The sequence below is a fragment of the Vanacampus margaritifer genome, chromosome 1, assembly GCF_051991255.1.
Source record: "Vanacampus margaritifer isolate UIUO_Vmar chromosome 1, RoL_Vmar_1.0, whole genome shotgun sequence".
Taxonomy (NCBI): Eukaryota; Metazoa; Chordata; class Actinopteri; order Syngnathiformes; family Syngnathidae; genus Vanacampus; species Vanacampus margaritifer.
The window spans coordinates 7,450,557-7,478,242 of record NC_135432.1 but is presented as its reverse complement, the minus strand read 5'-3'; the positions used below and the strand labels follow the sequence as shown (position 1 = coordinate 7,478,242).

Here is a 27,686-nt window from a genome sequence, read left to right as displayed (position 1 = left end):
GTGTGGCCTCAAATGGAATGGTCTGCACTTTCTCCACACCTGAACCCTTTTATTGAAAACCTGTGGGATCAGCTCAGTCGCTGAACCTCAATGACCTGAGGGCTGCCCTTCAAGAAAAGTGGGATGCCACGTCTCAGCCGACAATGAGTCGACTTGTGAACAGCATGAGACGTAGTTGTCAAGCTGTAATTGACCCACAATGTTGTTAACTTTTTTCAATGAATTGTTTGAGATGAGGAAATCACCTTCTACTTAAATGTCCTACTTTCATGATATGGTATCACTGGAGTGTGAACTTTTTGACATTTTACATACATTTCCCCAGAAAGCCAAATATCCCAAACTTTTTGTGAGTAGTGTATAGTGCAGCCTTAACTTTAGGATTGCTGGCACCCATGTCACTCACCAGGTCAGCGCCCGCCTTTTTAAGCCATACACACTCATTCCTCAAGTATCTAGAACTTTAGGATGGTGAACCCAATTGGACAACCTAACCTTTTTTTAGTTTAAGTTAAAACTGATTTAAAATCAATGTACTTCAATGTCTGAACACGGCACAGAATTTATTTTTGAATAAATCAAACCTTCTTTAAATAAATGTTAGCAGGCTTTATTAATTTGAATGAAATCCATTAAAATCATAATGGTCCTTGAAGGGAAAAAAACATGGTTTGATATGTCCTCATGTAACCTCTTATATAAGGATATGTTGTTGTCCTGAACTGTTGTACGAATCCAGGTGCCCAACAATTTGTAAATAAAGGGCGGGGATCAGCCTGGGAACTCTTCCTTGCTTTTACTACAGTTTTCCCTGCTTTGCAAAACATGTTTTCGAAAGTGTCTGAGAAAGGGCTTGGCTAGCCCGGTTTCTCACGCTAACGAGCTAACGAATAAAAGACGGAGCGGCACGCGGTCCGAACAGAGTCAGCTGTGGAACCCGTACGATTGCCCGGCCGTTTTGCAGCTCGTTCTACCCGGACCGTGGGCTCTTTGGTCTAGTGTCAAGGTAAGCGCTGTTGATGATCATATTATGCTGCTTAACGTTGTAGTGTATTGATTGCTGTTTGCGGGGAATAAAAGGCACCATTATTCTAGCAAAGCGAGTTGTGATTATTGCTGTTTGCGGGGAATAAAAGGTACAATCATTCTAGCAAAGCACAGGTGTCGATTACTGTTTGCGGGGAATAAAATGTACGATTATTCTAGCACAGCATAAAAATGTTGATTGCTGTTTGCGGGGAATAAAAGACAGTTATTCTAGCAAAGCATATCAAGTCTCTGTGTATTCATTGTTGCCGCCGACCACTCACGATCCTGCAGAAAAATATAAACGTGAAGTGGTGTTTTCCACAAAACAGTCCTGAACGGCTGGAAAGAAAGAAAAAAAAATCTAGATTTTATTTTAGGGCCGTATCGCCCGGCCCAGTTGGAAACCCACCATGACCACGGCACCTTCATCAATCATTCCTGACTGACCATAATCTCCACTCGTCCAACGTCATGGCTACCTGCTGACATTCACAGCGCAATGCATCTTGATTTGGTCCCTAATATGTCCAACGTTTCCCTGTCGGGTCATCTTTAGGTCAATAGTTAGGACCAAACCAGCTCCTCAGAGTACAAACAGATCATTAAGCAGCCCGAGCTTCCTGGCCGCTCTCTGGGGTGGATCGAGGTTCTGACAAGCATCCAGGGCTGCTGTCCGGAACAGTTAGGCCGCCCAACGGCAGATACTCGATCAATACAGCCTCATTATCAGCTGCCTTCCGTCGCAGAGGGTACGGGTCCCCGTGCTGGGCCCCGCTGATGAATAAAAACGCAGCGCGATTCAATTAGACGATGGCTGAGAGGGCAAAAGTGGTTTGATCAAAGCTCTCAGCCCAGATAATTAGCACGAGAGGGAAGGTGCTTCACGGGAGCTATTTTTACATCTGAGCCGCCGTCTAGGTTGTTTTGCTAATGTTACTTCGGCCTGTAATGGTCTGAGACTAACCTGCCTCATTGTCTATCAATGCTTTGGCTTCCTCAGAGGAAGACTTACTCAAATTCATATGCACACGCTGATATCCACCTGGTCACCTTTTGAAAGGTCACACAAGGTTTAACTCATCAGAAATCTGCAAGCGTGCACGTGTGGGTTTCAGCAGACAGGAAGTGTCAGATCATCCAGGAATAGTGCCTTTGGGGAAAATAAAGTCGTTTCCTGGAGTGTTCGGGGACTTTTTAGGCAGCCTGCTGACAGTTTTATAAACCTCTTAACAAATGGTCCGTCTCTCTAATGAGGTCTGGGAGGAAGGAAGGTGAAGAGGGGACAGGTGAGTACTGAGAAGATGAGTTCATAATTTGTGTGTCGTAGTGATTGGGTACGCTATGCAGGAAAGCCGCTATCCTAACTCCTAACCCCACAAAAGACTTTCCAATGACTGTCTTGTCTCAACAAATCTAAAGGTCGCAAAAGTGAGTGTCACGCAGGCACAAGTTTGAAAGGTTTCCTTCCTCTCAACAGCCCATTCAGTCTTAACGAGCCACCTTGTGCTATATGGAACAAGGGAAAAGGGCCGTCACGACAACATAGAAACAGGGTGACCCTGGATCGGTTATCACAATATGAACCTCACAACACGATAATTATCACAACATTGTGGGGAGGTTGGAGATTTTTTTGTTAAAAAAGCTCATGATACTGTATAATTGTATTTTATTTTTTTAAAGAGTACAAATAAAGGCCTAGCTAGATACACCAATCCGACGTCGGCCAAATGTGACGATGCCTACCCCGTGTGGCGTAAGCCCAGACGTCGGCACGTCGCTTAGAAAAATGATGTAAATACACACCGCACCGACTATTACGTACGTTCAGCACATGCGCGAGAAGTAATTCCCCTCCGTACCATCGGCGGCGGTACTCATTATTCCTAAAGGCAACCGGCAACCTCTTTACGGGGGCGGATAAAAAAAAAACGTAAACAACTCATACCGGTGTTGACAGCGGCGCCGGGGTAAACGTGGCGGGCCAGCTGGTGAAGCAAAAACGGGCGCTGGAACAAGCTTCGTCCCCTTCTCGTTCCCGAACGCATGGATGTACTCCGTTGTGGCGTATCCTGGACCCTATCGACTCCTGGCTGCTACCGATCGTCGATTCACCCGAAAAGCTTCGTCCGTGCTGCCCTTTGCCTTTTGGACACGGTGCCGACCTCCAGCTTCTAAAGGAGCTTCCTCGAGCCCGCCGGACATTCACCCCCTGCTGCTCCCACAAAAATCGCGCTGTTAAATGCGCGGTTATTGACAAACAAAACGTTTATTTTGAGGGAGTTTTTCCTTTCCAACAACTTGGATTTCCTCTGCCTGACGGAGACCTGGACAGTCCACCGCTATAATTGAATTACTACCGCCTGGCTGTGGTTACTTGGACGCTCCGAGGACGTCGGGCCGAGGTGGAGGAACGGCGACTATTTAAAAAATAAATAAACAAATAAATGTAAACGATGTCTATTTACCACTTCGATCACAGTTTTGAAGTCACCTTCTTTGAAGTCGGCCAAACTGTCGCATGCCGTCGGCCCAACGCTATCCGACTCCCGACGTCGGATCGGTGTACCAAGGCCTTAACATTAACTTCAATGCAAATCACCTAAAGTCACTAATAACACTTAATGTTGCGGCACTTACTTGCGTTACGTTCCCGTTCATCTGGTTATTAGCGTGGGTCTTACACTATGGGTGGCCAAAACATGACTAATTAAAATTAAACTGCACTGATAAAATAACCACCAGACTGAAACTACACACATGGAAATCAACCTGGCCTTTTCATATGATGTGCTGCTATCGTGATATGACAGTTTTAATATCACGATAATGGAAATATCATGATATTACATTCCAAGTGCAGTATCAACTTGCCCCCATTTGACCTTACAAAAAAGACAGTCTTCATCACCTGCCATTAAAATGTTTACCTGAGAGGGCTGTGGCGTAATTTAAAATAAACAGGCATAATTTTAACGTAGCTGACTAATCAACTACGGAAATCATGGTGGTTGACCATGGATGATTTCCAAACATGTTGGTTTTATTTCTTTAAAATAAATACAACACAATGCATTACTTTATGCCCCGCTCCGAATGATAAAACCATCACCAACTGTACATTTTCACTCTCGACTGCCGTCATCATAGGACTAATATTGTTGATACGGCTGTTGTTGTTCCTATTGTTCTCTCATCGTTCAACCTCTCCACCCTGATTCATCTCTCTCCACACTCTTCTTTACCGCTCCTTCTGTTTGAGATTCTTATGAAATGTTTGAGGAGTTTGGTTCTTCACCTGCCAATCGTGTAATGTTCTTTGAGATAACTTTGCATTTATAAATATCAAATCATAAGAGAAACCAAAGCAAAATGCCACAAAGTTTGATTGCCATCTTACACAAAGGTTAAAGAGTTAAAACATCATAAGGTTTCAATGACAACTTTCAAAGACAAAAGTGATGATCATTGTAAAAGGCAGACAGCGTAATATCACCCTGTTAACTGAAAACAACAAATAACCTCCACTCACCAACTGTAAGGTGCAAATAAAAATGAGGGTGCACCGGCCGCTGCAGCAGCCCATCGTGTCTGTCCGCGGTGACGAACTCTGAGCCGGGGGGAGAAACACTTGGAAAAGCCGGTCGAAAGCGCTTCAAGTCAACCGAGGAAAAAACTCAGTACTGGCGAAGGGAGCGGAGTCTCATGTCTCGTCTTCTCCTCGGGCGAGACCGCGATTACGTCGCGCTAAGCTGGCGTTTGAGGCGACTGCCTGGCTGGGTGACGAGGCTGGTGAGCGGGTAGATGAAGGAGGAGGAGGGGCCACTTTGGTCGAGCAATCAACTCCCGGCCGGGGGCTGCCATCGTAATTGGGGGCGTCAACTGGCTTCACCACCAAACACAACAAAAATGTGTCTTCTGTCTCGGTGAGATTGTTTTAAAAGGTGTTTAACGAGACAAAGAACGTGTCAAGTAGTAGCGAGTGTTTATATTTGCAGGCAAACAAAAGCTATTCAATTTCCTGAAAATTCTCCATTTGAGGATGGAAGAGGCGCCATCTTGTGGCTATCAAATTAAACACACGGTAACTACAGTAGTGAACCCCCACACATTCGCGGTTGTTTAATAATAATTAATGGCAAATGTAACCGTATAAGCGTAGACATACATGGGAAGTGTACTTGCTAACTGCTTCAGATGAACAAGCACGTTCGGTTTAGGTGAATGGTATGGGATTTTTTAATAGGTTTTAGGTGAACTAATGAATACACACTCACACGCATGCGCACACTCGCACGTACACGTACTCACCCACATAGAAAAAAAATAAATAAATAAAAAGAGAGAGCAATGATGATGACATGTCAAATCGGTAAAATTACCGAATGAACAATACTGAGCTCTCCAGAAAAAAAAAGAAAAAAGAAAAAAAGATGAACAAGCACAGAAAAGCTCACAGTATAAATGAAGGGCTGCTTACATTATGGGTACAGTCTAAACCCATTTTATTTTTTGGGTAATAAAATGTTTTAAGTTATCAATTATTCTAAAATGTTTTTGCAAAAAAATAAATAAAAATACACTTGTAAACCATCTAAGTATATTTATAATATTTCATCCAAACCCGTTAGTAGAGTTTACTAGAAATTTGCATGGAAACCGATTGCCTTACTTGACTCATTGAGCTATTTTCAGCAGTAAAATAATAATATTTTGTCCAGAATTTATTTGATAACTTAATTATTTTTCATGTACAATTAATACCTTTAATTAATGTATTAAATTAATCAACTGAAGATGACCACACCTGTGCTGATGGCTCACCTGTTTTCTGGGTTTGATCGGATTTTGTCAGCAAACTCAGCCATGATTGGTCGTTACCTACTTCCTCAGCACAGGTGAGGTCATCTTCAGTTGGCAGCAAATGGGGAAAAAAATGTGTTTAAAGATATTAAATGTACATTAAAAATAATGAAGTTATCAAATTAATTTTGGACAAAATATGTACTTTTTACTGCTGGAGTCTGACAACTATACAGAATCGTAATGTGAGTAAAATAATTATAAATCAGACAGACATGGGAAGTGTACATGCTATCAGCTTCATATCATATAGAAGCCCCCCTCAAAAAATAAAATAAAAAGCTCACGTTGTAAATGAAGGGCTGCTTAACATTCTAAGTAGCTTTTCCACATCTTACCATAACTCATTCACTGCCATTGACGGCTATAAACGTCAAAAATTCATTTGAACTATTTTTATTAGTTTAACTTTTTTCCCCCCACTTTTGTTAACACGAGTATAATAAATAAATAAGTAAGTAACTAATAAATAGTCAAATTTGTGATTTATCGTGAGTTTACTAGTGAAGTCCTGCGATTAATTACAATTAAAAAATGTAATCGCCTAACAAGATGATTCTAAAAAAAATTAGGGGCGTTATTCTTTTCTTTTTTTTTTTTACTTCAATAGTTAACCCACGATTAATCACAAATTTTATATCTGGTCTAAATGTACAATAAAAAATTATAGGTTTTAATACTCTTGTTAACAAAAGTCGAAAAAAAAGTTAAACTAATAGAAATAGTTACAATTATTTTTTGACGTTTATAACCGTCAATGGCAGTGAATAAGTTAAAATAGATAAATGAAAAAAACATTTTTTTTGCAGCAGAGTATATACAGTTGTGCTTCAAACGAAATTATAAGTGTTGTTTGCAAATACTTAATGCCCTTTTATTCAACCCCCTTCACTTTTTTTTTTAGATCTTCTTTTTCTTTGTGGCAAGTTGCACTTGAATGCAATAAAGTACAATGGAAGCAATCTTGAAAATAGTCCCAATCACCCTCTCCCTTTCCATGTACGTGTGCATGGAGGAAGGTCCCACCTCTTTCCTCAGCTTGATAAATGTTTTACGCCCTTGAAACACTTCACATCCTATTTCATCACACAAGCCTACAATATGTTGCGCTGCTTTTACGATGCCTCTGACACACGCTGGCCTTCCTATTCGGCCGCGTCCATTTGCTTGTGGGAGGAGCTTGTCTCACTTACTTAAAGTAAAGTAACCCTAGGAGACAAATGAGCAGCATAGCCAGTTTAAATAGCTCCCTGGACATTCGGACACCCTTACAAAATGGCGTGACCCCCTCAGTAGGGCACTCTATAGGGAGTAAGGTGTACATTCGGACACAGCACGTGTCTCCCTCAGCCAACACAGCTGAGGATCGTTGTGGCTTCACGCAGAGCTCGCTGATTAACTGATCGTTTGAAACACCTGTGTTTGGCTGAGGGAGACATGGAAAACTGGCTGGATAGAGGTATAATTATAAAAAAGAGGAGAAGGGCACTTATGCTTACGAGAACAGGTGTCAACTACAATTTCCTGAATCTTGTTTTTAAACAAAGAAACTGCCGTCGGAGAGATGAGTCTGAGTTTGTTCTGAAGGGTGTTCCAATCATTTGCTGCTGCGAATCGAAAGGAATTACGGCAAAATGTAGTAAGTGTTTTTGGAGGGGTAAACTTAACTCATTCACTGCCATTGACGACTATAGACGTCAAAAATTCATGTGAACTATTTCTATTAGTTTAACAAATTTTCTTTTCATTTTTTTATGAAAACCTATATATTTTTATTGTACATTAATAACAGATATGAAATTATCATGCAATTAATTACGATTAAACGGCCCTTATTTTTTATATATATTTTTTAATTAGGCCCGTCAGGCGATTATTTTTTTAAAAATTGTTTTTAATCACACGACTTCACTCGTTAACTAACGATTAATCACAAATTTGATATCTGTTCTAAATTTACAATAAATGTTTTTCCCTAGGTTTTCATACTCTTTTTAGCAAAAGTGGATTTTTTTTTAAACTAATAGAATTAGTTAAAACGAATTTTTGGCGTCTATAGCCGTCAATGGCAGTGACTAAGTTAATAAACTCACTCGACCGAGTACTGTAAGTATTCTGAGCAAGATGAAGAAGTGAAGACAGGTAGGATGGTGTCATGCCAAGAAAAGTTTTATAGATAAAGACAAACCAGTGATGAAGCCGCCCACTAATTTGTAAAGATCGCAATGGAGAGTCTGAAATCGGATAGCTGAATGATAAAAGGGGTCCATTTTTTTTTAAGCGTGGAGTTTAGTGCTATTCTGTAAATAAGGTCTCCATAGTCAAGAATGTAAATTATGTCATGTAGGCTACTGTGGCTATAAAAAGTCTACACACCCCTGTCTTAATGCTAGATTTTTGTGATATAGAATAATGAGAACAAGATAAACCTTTTTTTTTTTAAATCCACAACTAATATGACCTATAACCACTACAGTATTACAGGTTTTGATGTAGATCATTTTACAGTGGAATAAGTTTTGAAATGCTTCATCATCTTCGTTTCATTTTTTTTTTTTATATCACAAAACCTGGCATGTGAAAGGACATTTAATATGTTTGAAGAGGCTGCAATATCCTGTGACGCCTCCTCTACTGCTAAGCACGTGACTGCGTTAGAGGTTTCTCCCTCCTTCCCTCCTGCATATGTTATGAGATCATGTTTTCTGAATGTGTGCTACGTGTGAGTGGCTTCTGCAGTCCTACTATAGCGGCGAAGGCGAAAGTAAGGTCACCATAAAGTTCCATTGGTAGCCTTGATGGAGCCTCTCCTTGGGTTTACCCAGTTTACTAACAATGTGCATCACGTGTGTATTAGTACGTGCATGTGTGGGTGTGTGTCCGCAGCTCTTCTTCCATGACAAGTGTGTCCAAGTCCCCCCCAACCCCCGCGGGCCCGCCGTTCTCTGCAAAGACGCTAATGTGAAGCGACAGGATAGCCAGTGGCGCTCTGCTTTAAGGGAACCCGCTTTGTGAAAGAGACCCAGCAGTCTGGCTCCGAGTGGACAACAATAGAAAAAAAAAAGAGACCTCAAAAGGAACCGGGCTTTCGGGGCGTTTAATGCGGTCGCTTTTATTCGGCACTCCCGTCGGTTGATTCGGCCTCTCAGTGTTTCCGATTTCACATGAAGGCGCTCACACAAAAGCGGGCCACATTTGGCCATGCAGGAACAATTAGGAAGATTTTTGTTTCTTTTATTCTGAGGCAACTGGAGGCGAAAATAAATTCAAGCTTCAACTATGTCACAAAATTGTGCATTCATACTGTAGCTTAGAACGGGTGTCAAGGTTATTTTGAGGTTAAAGGCAACATTCGACCCAATTTGATCTTGAGTGGGCCGGACCCGTATATTCACGGGTTAATACGCTAAAATGACGACTACTCCAAAATTGTCCTCATTTTTTTAAGTGCAAATAATCACAAGTAGCCTACTTTAGATGATTTTCATTCGGATAGTCATTGTTTTTTTTTTAATGATCTTATTTGATATTATATGAGTAATCTGATATTTCTTAACAAAAGTGAGCAGCTTACAAATCACAGTAGCTTTATGTACAGTACTACTGCAGGGGTCACAAACATGAGGCACATGGACACTAGGTAGCTCTCAAGTACCACATGAGAAGCCCGTGGGCCTGTTCGGAAAAATATCTCACCAGTGATGTGATATTGTGATTTTCTACGAGTGCTGCAAGTGGTCATTTGAAAATGTAAACAATAGTATAGGTTTATAGAAATCAAGTGTTGCATATTAATATTTCTCATCATTAATTTTAATAGTATTAATATTATTAACGGCAATTTGAGAAATGTTATTCCAGAAACTGGTAGTCATTCACATTAGCTCTCAGTTTTAAAAAGGCTGGTGACCACTGCACGTTTAGTATACAAAAAAATAACTTATGATCTAGAAATACTTTTAACATACATTTGCAAAGCAATTGACTCATCACGTCATACAAATTTAAGTGGAACTATTCAGAAAGAGTGTGCAGTTATCTACTTTGTAAATATAGGTCATCTATATGGGCAGTCACCTACTTTGTATATATAGGCCAAAATATATGCAGATTGTGGCGGTGCATAAAAGACTTAAAAAGCAGAATATCATCTATTTTCATAGAACTCCAAAAGGGATCAACAATCAGAGGTTGTCACCGCCACCATCATCATTGCACAGGAATGTGCATTACATGTAGTAGATGTAGCGCCTTGGCAGAGGCCCGCTCCCCTCCAGTATTCTCTGAGTTAATAATGACATCATGCTTTTCAGCAGCTCCGGCAGCAGTCGCTGTAATACCTCATTAGGACCACTTGGAGGCCCGCGTGAGTGAGGCTGACTTTAAGTGAATGGATTCCTCCAGTGCTGTCAAGTCAAAACAAAAATGTAGGAAACCGCAGGATATCAGTTGATTTCTGTCAAAATAAAAGTTAGCAGTTGTGACTCCATTTGTATTCAAGATTGGGGTTTGTTCCTCCCTTTTCTGGGGAGAACATGTAAACTCCATGCAGTAAGGACAGAATTCACAATTGTTTGTACAGAACATCAATAATAAGGTAGCAGAGTAGATGTCTGGTTAGCTGAGCATATCCACCTCACAGTTCAAAACTCGCGGGTTTATATCTGGACTCTGGCCTTCTTGCGTGAAGATCGCTTGTTCTCCCCATGCTTGCGTAAGAGACTCAAACCCAGAACCGAGGTTGGCAATGAGGACGTGCCAGGGAGTGAAAAAAAAAGAAACAAGTAATGACTTGAAATTATGTTTCATAGTTGTCTAATATGTGCTTTATGATTAGAGTATTTGCTTTCTGAATTCATAAAAAATTGCATAATTTCCTGTTCAATTACTTGCACGAGATGGTAATGACAGCAAGCAGTCAGCCTCACTTCAATCTGCGCATAATTTACGGCACTTAAATGCACTTGGGAATAGACTTCCAAAAAGCTTTTTGCATGAACAATCGGGGTAAAATAATAACAAACAAACCAAAAGTCAGTTTTGTTTTTAAATTATAAATAAGCTTGGACTTGTTTATGCTATGAATTCTGATTGATTGATTATCTAATGAAACTTTTTTATTTTTTTATTTTATTTAATTTTTTATGTCTAGCTGCTAATTTAACAGTAAATAAGACACTCTGGCTCTTGGCCTAGCTCTTAATATTTGTCCCACGCCAATAAAAATAGATTTATTTTGAAATCTGTGCCCGGAAGCGAAGCTCGGTTGTTGCCGCTCGTCGTCACGTGCTGCTGTCAGACTGATGGAGGCTGAGCAGGGAGGAAGGAGGCGAGCCCCTCAGCTTCCGCGTCAGCATCCCTTCAAATAGCCGCTGTCACTTGACTGCTGCACGCACAGACAGGCAATTGCGAGGCACAAAAAAAACAAAAACATAAAAAGGATCCAAATCGGGCGGTTGCGCGTGCTAACGTAGTAGCTTTCGTCTTGCGTGGTGACGACAATCAAAAATGAGCGCCGAGAGTCGCTAAAGGAGGTTTTGGAGCCAGTCCAGGAAGGATAGCGATGTTCAAGGCGCGTCGTCCCGGGAGAAGTCATCCCACAAGCTGGCTGCGAGAGACGAAGATGTTCCTCTAAAGCACCGGCAGGTCGAGTGAGTGAGTACCCTTCAATGTGTTTCCCCCCACCCCTGCTTGTCCGCGCTAATGACGCGTGGACTGTTTTTAAACGACTCGCCCCCCTCCCTGGGATCAATCAAACAATCGATTCTTGGTTAAAGTGCAGCGCAACCGTTTGGTCAGCCATGTGTGAAAGTTGCCTGACCAATTTGAAAATGGTGCACCCTCAAAACGCCACCCCCTCCCACGCCACTTTCCTTTTCCACCAGTACCCCCCCCCCCCCCGGGCGCATTGCACGCACGGCGATTTTACATCATGCAGAGGATTGCAGCGCGAGATGTGATCAAGCTTGGCGAGAAAACTTTTGATCAAAGTCAGTGTGTGCCGCATATCAGTGAGTGGCCGGCGTCACGTGACACGAGCCTAATTAATAAAGCCTTTGTAAGGAGGGCCTCCTATCACACACACTCATCGCTAATCCGCTCATGGCCCACAGGGCGTGGGTTGCCTTACATGGTGATCAGAGAGGAGCACCAGTCAGACTCACAAACTGCACTTGCTTCCTATGAGCGGGAGACAGAAAGGACAAAAATGACCTCTGAATGTCATTTCCATGGACTTTTCCACACCAAACTTTTATATGGGTGTGCATGCATTGTTGAGTGGACGCCATTGAGGTGTAGTCAATTTTATGTTCCAACCGACACGATGAATTTCACATTATGTCTTAAATTTCACATCATCCGATTCATGTGATGTATTCAATTTCACATTATGACATGCTAAATTTCATATTATGTGGTGGATTTCATGTGTTCATCAATTTCATGAACTTATAAATTTCACGTAACAATGTCGGCAATTTCACATTATAACGTAACGAGTTTCACGTTATAGCGTAATCAATTTCACATCACAATGTCTTCAATCAAAAAAATGGATTCTGCAATATATCGCGATATTACAGCGCGCAATTATCGAATCGATTCGATATGCGGCCCAATCAATTTTTAAACATCCATTTTTGATGGAAATATTCAACAAAACGTCTTAAGGTTAGAATTCACACATTAAGCATAGAAGAACGTATATATTAATTTAACATTAAGCCTTAATATTTTATTTCAGTGCTGTTCAAACATGAAACAGACTGCAACCTGAATTTTCAGATAAATAAATACATTTTCATACAAATCTGACAGTGTACATGTACAAGTTTACTGATTAGTATTTTCAAAATTTGAGTAAAAAAAAATCACAAAAATCAATTTATAGATTCGTATCGGGATTAATCGGTATCGAATCGTGATATGAATCGAATCGGCAGGTACTAGGCAATTCACACCCCTAAAATCTAGTACATATTGCAATTCACATGATAATGTCTTCAATTCCACGTTTTATTGTGCTATTTTAACACAGTAACATCCATTTGACGTTATGTGGTCATAAGTCTTACGTTAAAACTTGATACATTTGACATTCACATTGGGCAAAACAAAAGGAAGTTAACGTGGTTTTATGAAGTCTACTGTACATTACTGCATGTAATGTAAAATTGCTGTGTTGGGTGTGTGCCTTTAAGAGGTGTGGCCTAATGAGTGACATCAAGCGTTGGAGCTAGTTAGTCCACATGTGAGCGTCTGGGCATGAATTGTGGCAGACAGTAACTCGTTGCGAGTGTTCTCATTTTGTGTTTGAAGTGCATCTGTAACTGCGCCTCTCCTTGCCCATATGGGAGCGGCATTACAATACCTGAATCCATTTGTTTTGACTTAATGAAGCAGCGGCGAGATACAAGCTGTCACTCGCACTGTTAGCAAACATTTTAAATATGAATTCTAAATGGCGGCGCGTATGAAAGTCCACTAGCTTGATGCTAACGCACAATAGCAAAACTAGCATCGCAGCACATTGACTCACTTAGTGTACTTACTTTTTAAGTACAATATCGCCAAGTGATATTTCGCAGCCTCCGATGACCAATGTCGGGAATGACGTCTTTCACATAAGCTATGAAGCTCCAGCCCCTGCCAGGAATCCCGGGCAATAATGTTCACAGCGTGCAGCACACCCACCCTTTGCTCAGGAGGCGCCTCCTGTTTCCTGCTTGTCATACAAAATGTCAACCATTCTCGCCCTGGATATTCTCATCAAGCGGGCGAGGGCAGAGTCAGCCTTCTGCCGGGGGTTAGGGAACAGTCAGATGCTCCCCACAGGCCAGAGAACAATCCCTGCCGCTGTTGCACCCGAGGCGACAAGGACCGGAGTGCTCCATTCTCCCACGTGATGCACTTCTGTCTTCATCTGGTAGATAAAGTATGCGGGTTCTAGTTGCACACAACTTTAGTTGCCATGCATGCATATAGCATCACTTTCCTATAGCTACATGATGAACTATATATTCTATGAGACTGTACATACGCTTGACCTTTTTTGCATATACAACAGTGGCACCTTGATATATGAATTTGATTTGTTCGTATCTCAAATCATCATTCCTCAATGAAATGAATGGAAATGCCATTAATACATTCCAGCCTCCCCAAAATAACAAATCATTTTGCAATGTGTTTTTTTAAAAGAGAAAAACAGTACTCTGGTTTCTGAATATAACTTATAGCTATAGCTAGCCATATAGTGTAACATATTATGATACTTAGGAAATTATGTAAGATAAGCATTTGATCACATCTTAGTCCACCATTAGATTTGTGGTTTTAGTAGTGCTGCAATGACCTAGCCTGGAAATATTCGGTGCAAAAGACGGCCAACATGTACATCAGTCGCTAATGCTAAATGCTATCTTGGTATCTGGCGACTGCAGTGAATAGTGGGACTACATTTCCCATGACTCTTAGATGCAAAAGCAGGAAGTAGTTCTAGTTCCGGTCACCGTCTGCTACGTAAGTTTGTCCCAAGTCCGATGCAGATAAAAATGACAATGCAAACATGAATTTGGAAGTAAATAGGAACTCGTTTAGCAGTTACATTTCCTTTTAAAAGGTTTATTGTATTAATCGCTATGACAACTGTGTGATTGACAAAAGACGGGACGCCGGAACGGGACCTGCGTAATAGCGGGACAAAACTACGAGGTTGGCGAAATCCATTACAGTTACAAGTTACCTGCTAAAAAATGTAGTTAGTAACGTAATCCAAGTACCATAATATTAAAGTAATGTAACTGGATTACTTTTGGATTACTTTAATATTGAGTATGCTCATGAAGACAAAATAAAAATAAACATCACCACAATATATATTCTATACAATGTGTCCGTTGCTATTTGCGGGTGATCGGTACCCGGGCAGCCTACAAATTGCAAAAGTCCTTGTGTAATTAAAAAGCATGTAGGCTATTGATTGATTGATTGCTTGATTGATTGATTGAAGGCCATATGCTGTTTTCGAACTGTCACTGAAAGCAACGACACCTTACAGTTAGATAGATAGATAGATAGATAGATAGATAGAAAGATAGATCGATAGATAGATAGATAGATAGATAGATAGATAGATAGATAGATAGATAGTCATCCAATGAGGATGACGATGTGTGACATCAACTGCAAAAGGAACTTTTATCCCAGTCACAAGTTTAGCCGTGTATATGTTGTGTATGATGTTTAAATAGTGAATTGGTGGGAGGAAGATTTGTTTGGAAGGTGTAACTCACATTATGGTTGTAGGCTAGCGGGCTAGCTAGCAAGAAGCTACAGCGCGTAGCATACCGCTGGACTCTCAGCTCAAACTTTCGCTCCGAGTAAATTCCAGTGAATACCGGTCGCCATTTCCTCCTCCCGTCCGTGAAGCTTTTTCAAACTGCCCGCGTGTGGAGGACACGACTAGTCAGATCGTTCGTTCGTTCGTTCCCACCTCCCCGACATGTAGCAACGGTCCCACTAGCGCGGACGTGCACGCTCTCTCTCTCACTCTGTCACCCTCTTTTGCACTCTCTCTCATCGTAGAAATTGTAATCCCTCGAAGTAATCTCCATTTTTATAAATGTACCTGTAATCTGATTACATGGTTTTTCCTGTAACTGTAATGGAATACAGTAAAAAAAAAATAATTGCAATCTGATTACATAACGGCGGTGCATGTATTCCGTTACTCCCCAAGCCTGTTGCAGGGTAATAACCGTACTTACTATACAGCACATCTACAACTATACAACAAAAGTAGCACAAAAAAAAAGAAGCTTGCAGGCTACTCATCCATATCAATGTGGTATAATATCAGTCAGACAGGCGTGTCCTAGCCAGAACTGTTAGCGCAGTGCCTTAGACGGGCCAACTTTTAATGCTATAGATGTGGAGACCAAGAGGCAACGGAATCATGTCTGCAAGAAACGCCCTCAATTATTCATGCTGAACAGAGGCCAAGGAGGCAATACAGAGGCCAAGTGAAGAAACAAGGAGAATAGATATTAACTTTGGCCACTAAACATTCACTACATGTGTCATGATCTTAGATAGTGTCACACTGGGCAAGGTCTTATTCGGTTGCACGAGTTAGCCTGGAGCGTTGGAGCAGTCTAGTATAGCGAACATAAATATATAGTGGATAAAGACACAAGAGAAATAAAATGAAAATAATGTATTAAAAGCACAATTGTTTGTACTAGTAGCGGTAACTGGGCCTTCAGGGGATTTAATCCACTTGATCCATTTCTTAATGCTACTTTGTCACAATCAAGTGACAGCACACAATTGTGTCATCATCTGGAGCAATTCACAATCAATATTTGTTTTAATAATGTATCAAAAACATAAAATATTTTAATAAAACACATTAGACTTACCATACCACCAGTGATGCTGATTAATAAATCGCTACAGACGAGTTTTGCCAGTCCAAGTTTGACGAAACATGTTGTGCTCTGACCAACCAATCAGAGGACGGAAAAATGCTGACGTCATCGAGGGCCAGCAAGCTGGCCTTGGGACAACCAACAGTCCCATTTCTAATATTGTTTCAGTTGCTGTACATTGGCTGGCACTCCTGATCCTGGGCAGATTCGATTGACATGGCAGCACATTGAGGCCGTAAGTCGGATGTTCCAAAAATACAACAACATCCACAAATATGAATTGGAAGTAGAGCAGCGAAGAGAAACGCTATAAAATGAAGGGAAATTAGGCAATAGAATGCTGGAAATAAATGAGTACAATTTCATGAAACAGATATTAAAATTTAGGTTCAGAATCGTTAGCCTAATAGCATACATGCCCAAGTCATTTTTTAAAGCTACTGAACGTACAATATTCCATTTTGAATTGCTACTGCCACCTGCTGATAAAAAATGAAACTGCACATTCTGTTCTTCACATACACACCACGCACATTACGTCACATCCGCAGACAGGGCGCGGGAAATTCGAACCCGAATCCAGTCTGAAAACTATTGGGTACTAATCCACTAATTAGAAGGCATTTTAGTCATAAATGGTGAAATAAAAAGTTTATTGTAAAGTTATTTTTTGGGGAAAAAAGTTCCATATTGCAGCTTTAACTTAATTTCACACCAGGAATAAAATAAAAAAAGAGCCAACATGTTTTCTTTTTTTTCTCCCTCCCCCCCCCCTTTTTTTTTAATGCCTGTGTAGATCCGCAGTCATCCAGGTCATAATTCGTCAAGATTGAATCGAGGCAACGGGACTCTTCTTGTTTGTGTAATTTGTTGTTGTTTATTTTTTGGTTCTAAAAATGTTCAAATAAGACTTGGGCAACTATGCAGTTAGGCTGACAAAATTTAGGTCAGTGCTTCTGCCAGCGAGAAGCCCTTGCCAGGGAAATCATGATTAAATAAATTGGAAAAATTCCTTTTACACTTGAGATACTCAAGCTAGACGTGATATAGCAACAAAATGTTCTCAAAATTATATTGCAGTACATCTTTTTTTGATTGCTAAAAAAACGAAGAATTTATCTTTTCATCAAGACAAGAAAATACCATTTGCTGCTGTACATGTGAAATTAACCCTGGAGAACCCAAGAACCCTTTTCTTCTTTGGAAAATTATGAATTATACATTAAATGACTGCTCTAAATTCACTGAACACCAAAATATATGTTTTTTCAATTTTAACCCTTTATTCCCTAATTTAGGATTAAGGCGAAATTTGACCCTTTTGGGATTTAGGGGTATCATTTCGAAAAATCTGAATAACAAAAACTGTCCGTAAACTATTTAGAATTTAAGAAAATAATCAATCAAATACACAGCTACATTGAACAATATATATATATATATATTTGAATGTAGAAACACACTTTGGCCAATGGAAACAAGAACACAGGGACAAAATCACTGCTGAAAAAAAAAAGGTCTTTGTTATTTGAGTAGCAGAATTTATAGGGGCCAAATTTGACCCCATGGTTTCTCCAGGGTTAAGAAATAAAAACGGTTGATTCTTTCAAAAAAAAAAAAAGGGAAAACAGTTGCTAATTTGTTATATTGCCATATTTTTATTGTTTAATAAAACCCTTACTTTAGGTCCCTGGATTAATTTGCTAAAAAAAAAAAAAAAATAAAAAAAAATTGATAGTTGCTCCATAAAAGAAGTCATTTTGATTCACCGCAAAGGGGGAAAAAATGAGCCTTGTATTATGCTATATTGTTTAAATAATAAATATGTATAATATATGTATGTAATAAATAACTATATCACATTATAATTTTTTTGTCTATGTATTAGTTTTTTCTTTTGCTTTCTTTTACTCTGCTGGCATTGCAAATGAGAATCTGTCCTCAATTGCCTTACATAGATAAATAAAAGTTCAATAAAAATAAGTAAAGGAATAATGACAACATCAACTAAAGTGGGTCAATTTGTAATGAAATGGATAACACCTTGACAGTCACACACATGGCCTCGTGGCGAACGTATTTGCATGAGTCGAGCACGTGAGCCGGCGCAAAGTGTCAATTGTTATCATCCGCTGTCATGACGATCCAGCGGCTGCAGCAGCGGGACAGCTGTTCTTAGAAAGATCATATGACATTATCGAAAAGGCTTATCATTTTGCGTCCTGTCCACTGGTGTGTGCGGCTTACACAGACCTTCCTGTTTGAAAGACGGCCTACATGCGATTGATTTGACGTGACAAGCTTTGCCGTTTTGCGTTGGCTTTGTGTCACCTCGTGAATATCGAGTTGTCGGTTCTTGCCTTATCTTTCGCTACCTCGGGGCTGCCAAAGAGCGAGGCCACGTTTCAGCTGTTGGCAAATTGGAGGGGACCGCTCCATTCTGTGTTCAGAGGGGGGGTTTCACTGGTTTGGAGATGAAAATGACTATTTGCTATACGTTGCAAGTTGTATTTGTTGTTGTGCGGTGCTTGGTAAGACGTATGGTTAGACATTGCGGGAAGAACGCACATTAGCCTACTTAAAATTAATTAATAATTGAATTCATTGCTATTGTTCTACCTTGTACATTTGCGTTTGGGTAGCCTCTGCAAGACTTGGCCCACTTTTCACTTGGGAGAGTGCTTTGTAGGTTTTTTGAACATTTTTCGGAGCAATTTGTACCATGGAATTCCATTTTATTCCCGCTCTAGCGCCGGCATGCTGCGCTGTAGGCTTATCTTGTAATGCAGAAGCCAAGACATCATCAGGTAATCTGATGTGAGAGAAAGAATCCCAACAAAAGCAAACGTCTTGGCGTCATTTTATACTTGTGCTCTTTTTATTTGCTCGTTTGTGTGTGCACGAGTGGCATCGATCACCTCCCTTGTGCAATGCAAGATTCAGTGCTGCTGGAAATCAAAGCAATTCCGGTGAATCTGTGATATGACTTCATGTTCAGCGCATAGAGAGAGAGAGAGAGGGGGGGGGGGGGGTGCACTCCGAGTTGCCACACAGGCAGGCATTTGTGAGTTTACCGACTCCAATTTGGAAGGATTTAAATATTCTTGTTTATATAGGGCAACGGTGCCTTCCGGCTGCTTTTCAGCACAGAAGCTTAAATACACCTTTGTTTTTGGCTCTTTTTCTATGTTCGGTTTGTCACTTGAGGTGATAAAGGGCAAAATAGAAATACTTCAATCTGCACATTTTACTGTGCTCCTGCACTACAATTTCCACCATGGTTATTTGAGTGACCAAAACTGATGAAATAACAAAACAAACAAACAAAGAAACCAAAATTTTGGATTTTTTTTAACGAAATGCTAAAACAAAAAAACAACACAATAATTATAACAAAAATGTGTTTTGTTTTCATCTTTGTCAATGACGTTCCTGTCAGTTACCAAAAAGAGCCAGAAACAGCAAAACATGTACTTAAGACAAACTATAATTACTTTATTTAATTACTTTATACTTTATAAATCTAAAACTCTTACAATCAATCTGATCTGCAACAGTTCAGGAGCGTTATTGCTCGCTAAATAGTACACAAAATTTTAAAATGACAAAACGTTAGACTAAAACTAATTCAAACAAACCATTACAAAAAAAAAATAAAACTAATTAAAGTCATAGTCCGAAGAAGAACACAACATTCAAAACTGACACTCGAGAAAGCAGCCAATCATGAACGAGTTTGAAACCAGTCCACCAATCAGGAGCTGGCGTTCGCACAGAGAAATTTGCATATGTACTGATAGTAGCTTGCCGTCGTGACTTGGCTGAAAGGAAAACATTGAGTCTCCGCCTAGAAACGTCCCGGACAGGCCAAAATAAATCTTTTGTACTACACCTTTAACTCATTCACTGTCATTGACGGTTATAGACGTCAAATATTCATTTGAACTATTTCTATTAGTTTAACACTTTTTTCCACTTTTGTTAACAAGAGTATAAAAAAACTCGATTTTTTTTATTGTACATTTAGAACAGATACAAAATGTATGATTAATCGTGAGTTAACTATTGAAGTCATGCAATTAATTACAATTAAAAATTGTAATTGCCTGACGCAATTAAAAAAAAAGAAAAGATTATTAAAAGTTAGGAGCGTCAGGTGATTAAAAATTTTCATCGTAATTAATTGCATGACTTCACGAGTTAACTCACAATTAATCATAAATTTTATATCTGTTCTAAATATACAATTAAAAAAAGTGAGTTTTTTTATACTCTTGTTAACAAAAGTGGAAAAAAATGTTAAACTAATAGAAATAGTTTAAATGAATATTTGACGTCTATAACCGTCAATGGCAGTTAATGATTTTTTTTTAAATGTATGGTTAATCGTGAGTTAACTATTGAAGTCATGCGATTAATTACAATTAAAAATTTTAATTGCCTGATGCAATTAAAAAAAAGAAAAGATTATTAAAAGTTATGAGCGTCAGGCGATTAAAAATTTTCATCGTAATTAATTGCATGACTTCACGAGTTAACTCAGAATTAATCCAAAATTTTATATCTGTTCTAAATGTACAATAAAAAAAATATCTAGGTTTTTTATACTCTTGTTAACAAAAGTGGAAAAAAATGTTAAACTAATAGAAATAGTTCAAATGAATATTTGACGTCCCTAACCGCCAATGGCAGTGAATGAGTTAAAGCTAACAAAATTGAAAAAACAAAACTCAAAATGAAATAAAAACTATAATAAAAAGTCCCAAACTATTTTAACCCTGATTTCTACTGTTTGGACACATAGTTGAGCGCAACGTGTTTCAGTGTGAGGAGGTGAAGTCATTAATCAATTAATTACAATTAAAAAATTGTATTGCCTGACGCAATTAAAAAAAAAGAAAAGATTATTAAAAATTAGGAGCGTCAGGCGATTAGAATTTTTCATTGTAATTAATTGCATGACTTCACGCGTTAACTCACAATTAATCAAAAAATATATATCTGTTCTAAATGTACAATTAAAAAATTCTAGTTTTTTTATACTCTTGTGAACAAAAGTGGAAAAAAATGTTAAACTAATAGAAATAGTTCAAATGAACCGCCAATGGCAGTGAATGAGTTAAAGCTAACAAAATTGAGAAAACAAAACTCAAAATGAAATAAAAACTATAATAAAAAGTCCCAAACTATTTTAACCCTGATTTCTACTGTTTGGACACATAGTTGAGCGCAACGTGTTTCAGTGTGAGGAGGTGAAGTAATTAATCAGGCTTGCCGACGGGAGGGCGGGATATGTTGGCTAGCAAAATAAGTTGGCCTGCTCTCCCATTTGAATCAATTTGCATGTTTTGCCCTGGTTTGGTAGCAGCTCTGCTGTTAACATTAATGAGGCGCATGTTGGTCTACAGGAAATGTCTTAGCGGCAGCAGCAGCAGGCGGGCGGGCGAGCCCACCTTTGCACACGAGTCCTGCTTATCGATTCCACCGACGGTCACTTGATGAAGACGACAGCGGAGCGTTCATGCTGACTGTCGTGTTTATTTATTCATTAACAGGCGGTTTGTTCTCTCTCAGAGGACTTTTTGCACCTGCTACCACTCGGGCGGTGAAAAGCATCCACCTCTTCTTGGAGTGCGGGGATGCCGAAAGTTGCGGAAGGGCGGAGTCGAGGGCTCCCTCCAGAGAAGCAGCAGCTTCTCTATCGATTGGTTTAGTAAGAGAATCTGCCGGCTTTTTAGATGCGCTGCTTAATGCGAGTGTCTTGCCGAAAGTGGGATCACATCAAGTGAACTCCACCCCAGAGGCCGCCTTCGTCTTCAAGGACGAGTTCACAGCCGATCAAAACATCCGCTTGAAGACGCTTTACAGCATTTCATATCTGCTCCCCGTGAGGACTCGCGTCACACTCTATGTGTTCTCTGCATGGTCTGGTTAATTTTTTTTTTTTTATATGATTTTTTATATGATGCACAGCAGGCGTGGAATGGCTGGTTACAGGTAAATCATCTCACAAAAGTCACATGTAAAGAAGTGATCCAGGGTTATTATAGTTTTGCAATTGTATTTTGTTTTGTTTTTTCAATTGTGTTAGTTGTAATTAGTTATCAGGGCGGTTCTGTTAGTTTTTATTAGTTTTATTTATTTAACCCTGGACAACCCAAGAACCCTTTTCTTCTTTGGAAAATTGTGAATTATACATTAAATGACTGCTATGAGTTCACTGAACACCAAAATATATGTTTTTTCAATTTTAACCCTTTTTTTGAACAAGCTCAGAGTTGCTAATTTGTCAAAATATATATATAAAACATATTCCTAGGCATTCTGCAACATGATATGAAATAGATTAACAAAAAAAAAAAACACAATTTTACCATCTGATGGTTTGCTGAGAAGATGGTTTTGTTTGGATTGATTTCCAGCTCAACAAAACAGCATGTTGCCAGCCATCTTGTCACCACCACTCTGGCTCATGTAAGTGCAATATTCATCCACTAGATGGCCCCATGCAGGGGTCAGAAGTGGCACTCTGGACTTTTGAAGTTAAATTTGTAAATTTCACAAGCTTCCTCCCCGTCACCATCACTTCTGCTCTCATGCAATAGAGGCACTTTTACACCACTCACCAGTCTGTTTTAACCCTGGAGAACCCAAGAACCCTTTTCTTCTTTGGAAAATTATGAATTATACATTAAATGACTGCTATAAGTTCACTGAATACCAAAATGTTTTTTCAATTTTAACCCTTTTTTTTGAACTAGCTCAGAGTTGCTAATTTATCAAAATATATATATAAAACATACCCCTAGGCATTCTGAAACATGATATGAAATAGATTAACAAAAAAAAACACAATTTTACCATCTGATGGTTTGCTGAGAAGATGAAAAGATTTGTTTGGATTGATTTCCAGCTCAACAAAACAGCATGTTGCCAGCCATCTTGTCACCACCACTCTGGCTCATGTAAGTGCAATATTCATCCACTAGATGGCCCCATGCAGGGGTCAGAAGTGGCACTCTAGACTTTTGAAGTTAAATTTGTAAAAAAAAAAAAAAAAAGGTCTTTGTTATTTGAGTAGCAGAATTTATAGGGGCCAAATTTGACCCTGTGGGTTCTCCAGGGCTACAAAAAAAATGCTTAACTTTAGTTTCGTTTTAGTTAGCTTCAGTATTAGTTTTCGTTTTCGTAGAAGTGTATTACTTGTGTTCAATATTTAATAAACACCGTGGTAAAATGAAAAAAGTAGTACATTTTTTTACCGAGCATTGCATTTCGGCGGAGTTAAATGAAAAAAGCATGCGAGTCGAGCCTTTGGAGGCAAAAGTCAAGCACGCAAAATTGTCGCTTAGGAGTGACGTCATCTGAAGGTGCTTTTCTAAATTGGCTGCTGCGAGATGACATCACTTTCAAATGTCCTTATTCCGGTTAATATCTAAATAAATCTACTTAAAATCACATTTAAAATGGCTAATGCATTCAATTAATTACCAAAGACTAAAACAAAGGATATTTTCACTGTAATTATAGTTAGTTTTAGCTAGTTTTGTAATAAAATTTAGTTTGTTTTTAGTTTAAAAACATTTTAGTTTTTATTTTATTGTGTTACTGAAATAGTTTTTTTAATTTTTTAATTTTAGTTAAAAAAATTTTGTTAGTTTTCGTTAACTCAAATAACCTTGAGATATTTTCATACTTTTCATTTTGTCTTCATTAGCAAATGAAAATGCATACTGATTTAGTCCCAATTATTGTTTATTAAATGGGGGACTTTAGTTTAGTCTACACGTGTTAACGGAAATATTTCCATTTAGGTTTTGTTAACGAAATTAACACTAGTTGCAACAGAAAGCAAAAAATAAATAAACACATGAATAAATAAATAAATATCTGCTACCAATGATTATTTTAGGTCTTGAAGGACTCAACGGTTGACACAGGACAGTTAGACAATACAGCTTAAGCCTACCTACCATCGCTAGTTAACGTGTATTGTAATGGCCGCCGCTGGTTTTAGCCACCAGTGCACTCTCAATCACTTTATTGAACAGAAGTTAACAAACACGTAATAAGCACCCACAACTCACGCCGAGCAACTCAACAAACAAACTAAAAGCTAACTTACTCCCGTTCGTTGACACCCATGTCACTCACCAAGCCAGGCCAGAAATACTAAATGTTTTTGATTTGATTATATGAATAATGGATGGAATTCGGTTCTTAAAATATTATATTTGAATATTATAATATATAACGTTTCAGTCCTAACTGTGACTATCCCAATTTCATCCAAGTTTTTTTTTGTTTTTTTTTGGCCCCTTTTTTGTAAACAGCTTCAAGGAGCTCTTATGGCTCCGCGGAACGAACGAGTCATGGTTTTGTGAAACAAGCCATCTGGCGTGTCAGGTGAAGTGTCATACGCGTCACGTGTGATCTTGCAACCCCCGCAGTCGCATCCATTTGTCCGCCTATCTTTCAGCAGGCAGCGCAGCAGCAACATCACACAAAGCGAATCTCCAGATGCTGGAGTCACTTGGTAGTCTTGTCACAGTGTGGATATTGTGGTGTGTGTTTTTTTCTCCCTCCTGCACGCTACCATAACTGTCAATCACAGTGGTGAGCCAAAAAGCCCGCTTCAGAGGGGCGCTGAGCTATTTTCGGAGGAAGCAGATTCTGCTAAGCCGCACAGCAAAGTGACACAACTGGGGTGGAGATTTCTTGGTGCCCCGAAATAAAATTAAAAAAAAAGTCTTTATTTAGTACTTCACACCCATGACACCTTGTATTAGACAATACGCTTCATATGCTCAACAAAAATATAAACGCATTTTTATGAGATTCTTATTTTTGTTGAGTTTTACGTAGGTCACATACATTCAACGCCTAATTTGAAGTACGGCACCCAACCAAGCAAGTGTGTCATCGAGAAAATATCTCAGACTATTTTTATCCTTTTTTTGATATGTTTCTAAATTTATGCATCACACAAAATAAGCTGAGATCCCAAGTGGATTGGTAGTGTTGTGCTGTGCTCGCACATGTTCAGCGAAAGCACCTGCTTTCTTTATCGCCGCATTAAGTCATTCGATCAATAAGAAGATGAGCTCTGTCAACATGCTAGCTGTCACACCATCTCCGCTAACTCATTTACGGGTCCCTGCACTAAACTAATTGGTAGCGTCCCGCACTAGGGGTATGAATTGCCTATTACCTGGCGATTCGATTCGTGTCACGATTCATAGGTAACGATTCGATTCAATACCGATTGTCAGATGGCATTAAAAAAAATAATAAAATAATTTTTTTTAATGTATTTTTTATTTTTATTTATTTTTTTATTTATTATTTTTATAAACTTTAAAACGTTTTATAGGCTCCAAATTGTTATCTGTGACTTTTCCACAGCATTGGATACTGTCAGTCGTCTAATGTATTCATTGGTGTAAAAACTTCAAGCTGAGGAAGGGGAAAGTGGAATATAAAATTTGTCAATTCATTGGAAAAAAAAAAAAAAAAAAATCTTCTGGAGAGGGGAAGTCATTATTTATCTATATTGTTTATTTTTGCTCCCCCTTTTTAAAAAATAGTATTTTACAGATTCTAGGTCATAATAATTGTGTAAACAGTTTTGAAATGATTAATCATTTTTTACATTACACAACCTGACATTAAAACAGGGGTGTGTAGACTTTGTATCCACTGTAGGTGGCCTTGGACACGCCGCGCAAAGAAAGGCAGCATGACTCACCTAAGTATTCGCCTACGTGCTTGATTGAGCTGCAACCCGCACATCTCTTTTTTTTTCCCGCCACCGTTTATCTGCGCGTGTATCGCGGCCGCACAGAGCTCGAGCATCATCTCAAACCTGCGCGTCGCTTAGCATTTCACAATTCACACGAGGTAATGGCTTTTCCATAAGATGCCATTGTTGAGGCTCGGCGGCCTTTTAAGGCCGGATCAAATCGATGGCCTGCCCCACGGAGGCTTGAGCCGAGCAGGGGAGCTTCATCGCGTCTGCACGGCCACGATAAGGCACACATGGAAATCGGCCCTCTGCGATTGGCTGGCAACCAGTTCAGGGTGTACCCCGCCTACTGCCCGAAGCCAGCTGGGATAGGCTCCAGCACCCCCGCGACCCTTGTGAGGAAAAGCGGCCAAGAAAATGGATGGATGGATGGAAATCGGCCCTTTCACATGGAAAATGGAATAGTGACTATTAGACACGCTCATTTGGATAGCGCAGAATGTGGTAGCGTGGCAGTTTAGGGGTCCGTCTCATTTCCGCTTTGTTGTGTAAGAGCTTAGCACGGTTTGCACAGTGCTTGAGGTCCATGCTGGCCCGAGATGCACACCGAAACGCACGCTTTGTTTCGTTTTGATGCACAGACTTAAAAAGCAAGCTTGCAAGTTGCAGGAGCGACCCGTGCGAAACCAACAGGGTGTAACCGTGTGACAACCTGCAGTACTTCCTCTGTCATAAACTGTGCATTTCCTAAAAAAATGCATTCGATGATTACCTTTGTGTGCCAGTTTTTTTTTTTTTATCAATGTGTGTGTGTAAGCACGAGAGAGTGAGTGGAAAATGTTGCGCAGAGGTGTCGACACATGTAAGTGTTCCAATTGGCTCCCAGCATTTTTTCCTCGGGGAAATATGGGCAGAAGCAGCAGCACAAGCTGATAGAAGTGTCACAGACTGTGTCAGTTCTGGATGTGTTCGCTCACTTTTTTTTTTTTTTTTTGTGCGCTGGGTGTGAGTCAGAGATGGATGGAAAGAGGTCGAATAAAAGTGCAAGGTGTGCTCATATCAAAACAATCGCACAAGAGTGAAGATGTTTATTGACTGTAATGCGTGCAGTAAAAGAACCGACATTAAAAATATGCAAATTATCTTCCTTTCACAAGAATAGAAGAGATTTAACTTATTCACTGCCATTGACGGCTATAGACGTCAAAAATTCATTTGAATTATTTCTATTAGTTTAACATTTTTTCCCACTTTTGTTAACAAAAGTATGAAAACCTAGAATTTTGTTATTGTTCATTTAGAACAGATATAAAATGTGTGATTAATCGTGAGTTAACTAGGGAAGTCATGTGATTAATTATGATTACAAATTTTAATCGCCTGACGCCCCAAATTTTTTATAATGTTTTCTTTCTTTTTTTAATTCATTCATTGCCATTGACGGCTATAAACATCAAAAATTAATTTAAACTATTTTTATTAGTTTAACGGTTTTTTTCCACTTTTGTTAACAAGAGTATAAAAACCTAGAATTTTTTTATTGTACATTTAGAACAGATTTAACATTTGTGATTAATCGTGAGTTAACTAGTGAAGTCATGCGATTAATTACAATT

General features: G+C 39.3%; 2 protein-coding genes across 5 annotated transcripts in view; one reads left to right on the top strand and one right to left on the bottom strand.

The window, feature by feature from the left end:
- nkain4 (sodium/potassium transporting ATPase interacting 4) overlaps positions 1 to 4,950 on the bottom strand; it is a 56,173-nt gene extending 51,223 nt beyond the window's left edge. Inside the window, exon 1 of one of the 2 annotated variants that reach the window (XM_077574302.1) lies at positions 4,562 to 4,950. In XM_077574302.1, the coding sequence (XP_077430428.1) occupies positions 4,562 to 4,615 (54 nt within the window). In that variant the 5' untranslated portion in view covers positions 4,616 to 4,950. The remainder of the gene's footprint in view (positions 1 to 4,561) is intronic. The other variant, XM_077574292.1, reaches the window with a different exon arrangement.
- Positions 4,951 to 11,200: 6,250 nt separating this feature from the next.
- The window catches only part of LOC144061166 (uncharacterized), a 64,718-nt gene continuing 48,232 nt past the window's right edge, over positions 11,201 to 27,686 (top strand). For 2 of the 3 annotated variants that reach the window (XM_077581368.1, XM_077581343.1), the window contains exon 1: positions 11,201 to 11,547. The gene's annotated coding sequence lies outside the window, so the exon portion shown is untranslated. The remainder of the gene's footprint in view (positions 11,548 to 27,686) is intronic. The other variant, XM_077581350.1, reaches the window with a different exon arrangement.